General features: G+C 32.1%; 1 protein-coding gene across 1 annotated transcript in view; it reads left to right on the plus strand.

The window, feature by feature from the left end:
- Positions 1-3,465, plus strand: part of LOC149223509 (uncharacterized) — a 30,282-nt gene extending 26,817 nt beyond the window's left edge. Inside the window, exons 5-6 of the mRNA XM_089387928.1 lie at positions 2,432-2,561; positions 2,702-3,465. Of these exons, the coding sequence (XP_089244054.1) occupies positions 2,432-2,561; positions 2,702-2,841 (270 nt within the window). The 3' untranslated portion in view covers positions 2,842-3,465. The remainder of the gene's footprint in view (positions 1-2,431; positions 2,562-2,701) is intronic.
- Positions 3,466-9,286: the final 5,821 nt, after the last annotated feature.

A 9,286-nucleotide genomic window follows, 5' to 3' on the forward strand; every position in this document is an offset into this window, starting at 1 on the left:
GTATTTTATGGCTAAACACTTGGTTTGAAACAGTCCACTCAATGAATCCTTTTAATTCCTGTTACAGGGTCCTTTTTTAATAGTTTTGCGGAATGAAATGTAATAGTAAACAAATTCATTGATAACAGTGAGAGTATTGGTTAGTCTTGAAATCGACACTTTCTTTTCTGTAAAGTTAACATCGATCACAGTAAAAGGATGTGCTGAAAAGAGTGTACTGGACACCATACCTTGTTTAACAATTCATTGAGATATTGTTCTGCTGATGCACCAAGAGAAGTGAGGTGCTTCACACCCTGAGTGGTGGGAGATATTTAGCACTTTATTAATGGTGGGTGTGCTTGTAAGTTGTAACGCTAAAAGTTCAAAAAAGAACCAGCTTCCTATTTCTCTAAATTATAATAGATGTAGAACCAAATTGAAAAAAGTGCTGACATAATTAAACTTTAGTAAATAAACTAGCATAGATACATCAGCCTTAGTTCTTGTAAGTGTGTAAGAGTTGAAAAAATCTGGAGGTTTATGTCCTGAGATTTAATCCTTTGTGATGCTTAATAGATCGGGGTTTCTGTTGCCTGAGACTCTTAATACTGCCCACGTACCAGTACCAGAAACTTGTGGAACTTTTGACGCTTCTTGGAAATGTCCAAGTTTCCATGAGGGGCGTGGGACTTATAGGAAGCCTGAAAGACTTTAATCTAAGAAAAATGAGGAAAATTCAACCTTTAATTCATTTCTAAGCCTACCTACAAATTAGCTTATCATTCTCACTTGCTTGCAAGATAATGTGTTTTACACACAAACACATGCATGCCCCACACACCCATTTTGAGGGGGTTGTGTTTCCAGCGTTTCTCGTGTCTGAAACCAGCACATGTTTCATGCAACTTAGGTCTGGGGTTATGATGGATATTTCCTAGCTGCATTAACATCTTAACTAAGAATGACAAAATATAATGCATATGGATATTTCCTAGCTTTCATTAACATGTCAACCAAGAATGACAAAATATAATGCTTTTTAAAAGCACACTGAATATATGCTTTGAAAGTCAGTATGTAGTGCTCATTGCAGGTTAGTCAGTAAATAAACTGACTTCTCCAACTCCTGTTAACTTATTGCATCATGTACATATGATGGTGGCCATATTCAAGAGCCTCAAGCTTATGTTATGGATATGGATCCACCAAATTCTTGAAAAACTGGGATCCAGAAATGGCAATTACAAAAAATTATAAGAATATTTTTATAATAAACAAAAAATAGGACTATTGCGAATAACCATAACCAAAAAAAGAGTTCTCAAGCATATTACAATTAGCCATCCATGTTCTATAACTGATAATTTGATAAGTTATAACCATCATTGATTATTGATAGTTTTGAAGACAATTTTAGCATGAGCATGTGGCAGGTCATAACAGTGTTTTTTGTGAGCCACATTCACATGTTGATATATCATCGGTGAATAAAGTATTTTTCTTTATAATGAACTATTTCTTTTATTCTGGGCTCTTCAAGGTTTGTTCAGTTGACATTCTTTATTGTAGATTACAGCTGCACTAACTCATGTGTTGTACACCTTTGTTTCACCTAAAAAGTGAGTGGATCACCAAGGTTGCATCATCCAAACGAATGCAGTATGATCAAGCCCCTACTTCAATTAGTGTTCTTAGGAGTGGTTTATTTATGTGCGTACTCAGTACTTATATTTATTATTTTTTTTTCCTACTTTTAATGTAGCTAAGTGAAATATGAAAATACAAGTGCAAGGGATGTCTTGGGTTAATGCGTGTTTTTAATACAAATCATACTGTAAATTGCTTATACCGATGGCTGAACAGATTTTAATTGAAAAGTGAACAACAGATTAAGTGCACATAAGGTCTATCTTACTCTGATACTGCACACAATTTTCCGCAGTTTATCAATTATCCTAATCTATAACATTTAGCAATTTGGTTCAAGATCAGATAGTTTTGCTGCGTCCACAAACTCTTTAACAAGATAATGTAATGGAACAGGATGATCTCATTATCATGCTAGAAAATTCTGCTTGAATATTCATAAATATATTTGGCTCCTCTGCAGTTTTGGTACATCTTTGATATTGCATTTTAAATTATTCATTTGTCCTGTAACATCTTTTTCCACATATGAAAACAGAGTAACATCATTTAACCAGAGCTACTATCTGTAAGAGATAGGGTGACCATCATTAAAATAGCGTCGTTGATACACTTTTTTTCACATCATTTAAAGTAGAGCTAATATTTGTAACAAATAGTAGGAGAGCAGAGTTACACTATGAGCATTTAAGCATTTATCGCCCTTCATTCACGTTTTTTCTTCACATTATGAAAGCTGAGTAACATGATTAAACCAGAGTTACTATTGGTATGGTCTCTTTAACATGATAAGGTTTTCCAGCTTATGTTTGCAGAAGTTAAAATGATGACACAAAGATTTTCAAAGTTGTTGCTGGGTGAAGACATGTCAGGTGGTGGTAAAGGAGTATGTACAGCCCTGGCAATATCTAATGCTTTTACACACCTCTCAGGTATAACATTTTTAATTCTGTTCTGGAATCACACAGGATTTTATGCAAGTCTTAAGCAAAATTTTTTACTTAATCTTAAGACATAAATTTTCACTTAATTTCAAGATACTAACTCCTAACATGCGGATCTCTTGTGGCAGCTACTGTTTTTGGAACCTCTGGTGCAGGAGAAGAAATCAATGTGGCGAAGAGATGGAGTGGCTATTATCCGTTAGTGATTACATTGTTGAACTCATCCCAGCTTTCCAAAACTTTCCAGATGGTAGTAGCTTACAGGTAGGAGCTTCATAACTCTACTATTTAAATATTTTTTACTTGCACATAAATGGTGTCATGGTATTCAAACTTCAAAATTTAACCTAGGCAATTCTCTACAGAGAATGCACTTGTTTCTTACGAACAAGTAGAAATTGTTTTTGTTCTTGTTTCAGGTTATGGTAAGCAATTCTCTACAGATAATGTACTCGTTTCTTACGAACAAGTAGATATTGGTCTTGTTTCACGGTTAGTAAAGGGTTATTGCTGCATTTCTTTTCCTTTAAAGGTGGTTGTGTCCCTTAAGTCACTATACAAGGACAGTCTGATGCCCACATGTAGTTAATACAGAATGTATTTTGAAAACTACGATTTAGCTTTGTAGTGCTTGAATCATCATTTCATGTTGGTTTTCATCTTTTGTTTCTCTTCTGTGGGAAATTTTGTACAGGAGTCTCAAATTTTGTACTCAGAATTATCACAAGAAAGCCCCTGCTGGGTTTGTAAGGAAAGAGAGCTTCAACACCAGTTCTGTCTCCAACCGCCAAGATGATCAGTACACTACTAACATGTTTAGTGAAGAATTTCTGCTATTCTCTTGTAATCTATTGGCCCCCAAAGCTCCTCATAGATGAGAATATTTGCAGGATGTTCATATTGTTGTAAGTTTGTAGTAGTTGTGGAATGCCTGACTCTTGTGCTGCTTCTCATCTTCAACAACAAGAGTTTCTGTGGTGAATAAGCAGAATCCATGTCCTGCCTTGTGAAGCAGCTCTCCACTGTGATAGCTTTTTTTGTAATGTCTCTGATAAAAACTTTAGACTTCTATTTCATTCTGTAATATGATGGGATTCACTCTACAAGATTAGGGGATCCACTCTACAGAGTCCATGTCATACCTTCTGAATCAGCTCTCCACTTATGTTAATTTTCTCTGTAATGACCCTAATAAATCCTATATAATGAGATTTCGTTTTTTAATATGATGGGATTTCACTCTACAAGATTCGTTTCAGTTTTACATGTATTGTGGTATATCAAATTTCTCAGCTTTACTTGTAATAGGATGGGATTTCATTCTATAATATCATGGAATTTCCCCCTGCAATATTTGCTACTAAATTTTACAATTCCAAATTAATAAACCTATCCTGTCACTTAATAAGGCCAAACTAATAAGGCCTTACACAACTGTTCATTTGCACTATGATAAAAAAACTGTAGTTTGTGAACATGTCAGACACAATACTCTGTGCATAACATTGGAAATATCAGGTACTGCTCTGTAGATGGGACAAAGCGACTGGTGTAATGAGTCACCCACCCGTTAAGCGTTAATTTAGCATACAATATTGATGGGTGCATGAGACCCTTTATAAGTAATATAGCCGTTTGTGAAACGGTCCAATAACTCACTAATTTTCTGCATTTGACTTTTACCAATAATTGGGAGGGTGCTAAAGCGTATGGACTATATTAATATTTGAAGTAGTGTTTGATATTTTGTTGGTAAAAGTCATTAAAATGTTAATTTTATTATAATTAGTTTAGATTTATTCTATATTAATATTTGAAGCAGTGTCTGAGATTTTATTGGTAAAAATGATTAAAATGTTAAGTTTATTATAATTACGTTAAATTTATTTTAATTTGAGATTTATTAATTTTAATTTGAGATTAATTTTAAATTTAACGTGACATTAATTTTAATTTGAGATTTATTAATTGTTGGGAGGGATCAAATTTCAGCTTAATTTTTTTTTTGAGTGTAAAATTTGAAGAAAAATTTGTATATAGAGATCTGATCCTTTTCAGTGTTTGAGAGATCCAGAATTATTAAATTCATTTTAAATTAAATATATTAATTTATATTTATCATAAATTTATTAATTTGTAATTATAAAAGTAATAAGTATTTATATGTTAAATATTGTTATAATTTTATTTAATTAATAAAAACTATAATTTTTTAAATATTATAATAAATAAATAAATTTTCATAAAACTTTAACCTATAAAACTTAAAAAGTAAAACTCTTTCAAATTTTGTTGTCATTCTAATTGTTTTCACATTTTATTAATATATGAGAGAAAAAATTTAGTCGTCTACTTGGAATATTCTTATCAAATTTACGTCGTGAAAGAATGTTTGTTTGTTATAAACTTAACTTAGATCCACTAATATTTACTATAGAGAAATTCAACAACTCTAATTTAATAATCCTATCGGCCTCTCTTTGTACCTTTTGGGACAATTGCTAGTATTATATGCTCACACCATAATTTATTAATATTATAGGTTCAAAAAATCATAATTCACATTCATATGAGATATGTTTATGACTTTTTTTTTTAATTAGTTAATTTAATTAAAAGAGTCAATTTTTAGATATATATTAACGTTTAATATGTGACTAGTACTAAAATATTCTAAACTAAGGGCACACACTTTTCGTATTCTAGAGATAAATGAAGTTTTTTTAATAATGATGTGAGAATGGTAAGGAAAATATATAAAGAGTAAATAAGATTAAGCGAATAAAGACAAATTTTTGAATGAACGTCAAAATGAACCTTAAGTAATGAAAATAATAATAATGATAATAATAGCTACCAAAATTAATTTTTGAAAACTAAGGTGAAGCGTACAAGGGAAGGGGAAATAATAATAATAAAAAAATGGTTTATATATATATATATATATATAACTTTTTTCACTACAATTTTAGGTAATAATATGATTTTTTAAAATCTCTTTGGCAATTTGAATTCTACAGATTAAACAAATTAAATTCACGTTTTAAAAAATCTTTTCCGGATTTGGATTAAAATTAATCAGAAAATAAAATAAAATAAAATAAAAAACCATTTTGTCTATAAGTTAGATTATATATATATATATATATATATATATATATATATTCTCAATAATGGACAAAATGGTCATTTTTCAAATAGTAAATTTTGTTCAAAACGCATTTCATCTATTAATTAGACTACTAGGGTGTGCGCCCACGCACATATCTTATAACCTTATATCTTAATATAAATTATAATGACTAGATTAAAAATTGGTTTAAATGAAAAGAAAATAAAATGATTAAATTGGTATTTATGAAAAGAAAAATAAACTAGAATAGATTTGATAGAGGGGGGATATTAATTAAAGATTAAAGGAAGAGAATATTTAGGAGGGAGGAGGAAAAGTATCATCACATTGGGCAACAAACAAAAAAATGTGGGGCTGTCTAAGAACCCAAAATAGAAGATGAAAAATGAGAGAATTGGGAGACGAGAAAAAGAAAGATACAAGAAGAAAAATATATAAGGAGGGAAATTAGAGTGATTGATTTGAAAGGAGGAAATGAATCACTTGGGGGAAGAGGATAAGGAGAAGGTGTTAAATAGGGAAAATGAGGAGGGGACAAAAGAGGATGATGAAGAGGGAGGGAAAAGGTAGGGAGAGGAGAGAGATCAAGAAGAGAAACCTAAGAATGAAGCTAATGAATGAAAGGTTTACATGACTGGCTTAACTTGTAACTGTCTTCCCTATTGAAGTTGTTTTGGTGATTTTCAATTTCAATAACTTACTAAATGATATGGGAATGACAATTAGCATCTAGGACCAAAATTTTGACTCGGTTAAAGCAAATTAGGTGTTTAGAGTTATGAGAGAAAAAAAATCATTGATTTAGAAAAGTTTAGAGATATAATCCATGGTGACATGAATATAGGGAAGAGAGACCAGGGCTTAGGGAGGAGAGGGGATGGAAGGTACATAATTAGGGTTTATTCAGGTCCAGTTAAAATCTTTCCATATTTGGGTTGAAGAATATCCATTAGCTTTAAAGGATTTCTTAAGGGGGCTTTCTCATGATGAAAGAATTGGGGCACAAAGATACAAGAGGCTCGAGAAACCAACATTTTGAGTTGAAGGTGAGGGTGGGATTGGGTGTGAAGGTATCCTTTCTTATGAGTCTTTTTTCTATAAAATTGATGAGTAAGGGTGCCATCAGGTTTACGACAAATAAAGGGCATCGAGGAATGGAAGGCAATTGTTCTCTTGGATTTCCATGGTAAATTGGATGTGAGGGAGTCCAGAGGAAGGCCGCCATGAGGCGAGATTACTAAGGTGTCATCTAAGAAAGAAACCAACATTTGCGTTTAATGGGATAAGAATTCAAGGCGATCTTTTAAATTGTTCCATAAAAAGGTTGGCCACCAATGGGGATAGAGGGGATAGAGAGGACCCATTTCATTAATTTATTTTTTATTGCTTATTCTTCACCTGCTTACCTTCTTTATATTATGCTTTCAAAAATTACATTTTTTTTTATAATACTAATGGCTAATTTTATCTAAAAGTTCATTATTATTATTAGTGATGGCTAATTTTGACTTCAATTAAAAAAAAACCGCTCTATTCTTAATCTTATTCATTCTTTATATATTTTTTCTCAACACTCTCACCTCATAATGAGCATAGTGAAATATATGATGTTTATGCTCTAACAATCTATCTACAATATGAACAACTACTGTGAAAATCTACATTCAAATATACAACATATTTTAAATAATACTATAAAAAAAAGTTAATATATTTAAAAGTAATAACATTTTCAACAAAATTAAATACATTGAAATTATATATATAGATATATATATAGATAGATATAATAGAAAATTTTGAATCCACCGACCATAACTAACTAAAACCAAAAGAAATAATTAAAATTTGATCTAATTCATAAATGCTCTATATAAAACAATGTCATATAATACACAAAATAAAAAGTCCCATCAAAATTTACAAATAATAACAAAATCAATAAAAAAATTAATTGTGTATCAATGGTTTTTTTTCTTAAATCAACCACTCTGGTCACATTGAATCAAAGTCTCCTCACATTTAGTGGACCAAAGCCCTCAGATTTCCTAAGTGTTCCTAAAATGTGATCTAAAACAATGATTTTCATGGTGTTGTGTTTAGTGCGACTTTTTGGATGGGAAAAATTTCAGGTGAAATCTTGATTTGTGTTATTTACACTGGTTTTTTGACTGTATATATGGATTGAGCGTTGTGGAAAACTTCTAGGGCACTTCGATTGTGGAGAGATTACCCATCAAACTTGTAATTTCAATAAATTCCTCCGAGACCAGAAAAACCCACAAGAAAAACTTCAGAAAAACTTCCAAAAAACAACTCCTATTTTTATAAACCATTAATAAAAATTCACATCAAAATAAAACCCATAAAAATTAATAGCCTTAATCACATTAAACCAAAAACCTTCACATTTTTTATCAAATCTTACCAAAATCTTTCATATTTAACTTTGATTCAATGTCACCAAAACCATTGGTTTTTCCATGCCTTTGATTACATCCGATCAAAGCTAACCTTGGAGAAATATAAAGAGCTAAAGTCTGACGTGATCAATATCATTGGACTTGATTACATTGAATCAAACCCATCTCACATGGCATTAATCAGAAAAATCAATAACATGATCACATCCCATCAAACAAATCTGATATAGCTTTCTTTACTATGTGATAAAAAATCACATTGAATCAAAGCCAGTGCATGGAAAATGCAAAGGACTTTGATCCAATGTGAGCAAACCCGTTAGCTTTTCGAAAAAGTAATGATCTGAATCGCATCAAACTAAACCAGCTCTGTGGAGCTTTGATCCAAGCGTTAATTTTATCAACAACTTTGATCGTTTTTAGTACGGGGCAAATTTGTCTCCTTTAAAAATAAATAGACATCATTATAATCCACTAATTGTAGAATCGATAATATATTAAATGCCCGTCAAATTTGAACTCCTGTTGGGCTCTGGCACTTGTTGCCAACTGGTCATCATTAGTCGTAACAAAATCCCTATGTAGATCTTAACTCAGACACCTCTGTCTTCAATTATCATCACCACCCGCCTTATTCGCGCAAACCAAAACACAAGAGACCTCATATCCCACAATAATAATTAGCGGAGACAAGCAACCTTTTTTTATTGTCCGATCACTTCATTTATTGTTCGATTTCGATACATGAATGATGAAGGGAGAGTCGATTCAAACAAGTAGAGCAGAGGCTGTCATGTTCTTTCGTTTGGCGTCAGATAGAGTGGCTGCAGTAACTACAGATGTTCGTCTCCGTTTGCGCAGATGACTCGTATGCACTGCTACTCTTTCCTCTGGGTCGTTCTGAGTTCATATTTTGTGACTACATGCAAAGAACGTCTGTCGATCTTCGGCGCTTTTGCTGGCCCGAGGGCCCAGATTTCCTTCCATTACGGATCGGCGGCTGCTAATGAGTGAATTTCACGTGTTAACTGATGACAATACCATGTGTGTTTTTCACGTGTTAACTGATGACAATACCATGTGTGTTTGGGGAGTTCTTATTTACAACCTTATTGAGATATGAATGCGGTCTGACATGCGAGGGGAATCGGAGTTGC

The sequence above is a fragment of the Pinus tabuliformis genome, chromosome Q, assembly GCF_031772625.1.
Source record: "Pinus tabuliformis cultivar Carrire ecotype Pingquan chromosome Q, CPIR1, whole genome shotgun sequence".
NCBI classification, from domain to species: Eukaryota; Viridiplantae; Streptophyta; class Pinopsida; order Pinales; family Pinaceae; genus Pinus; species Pinus tabuliformis.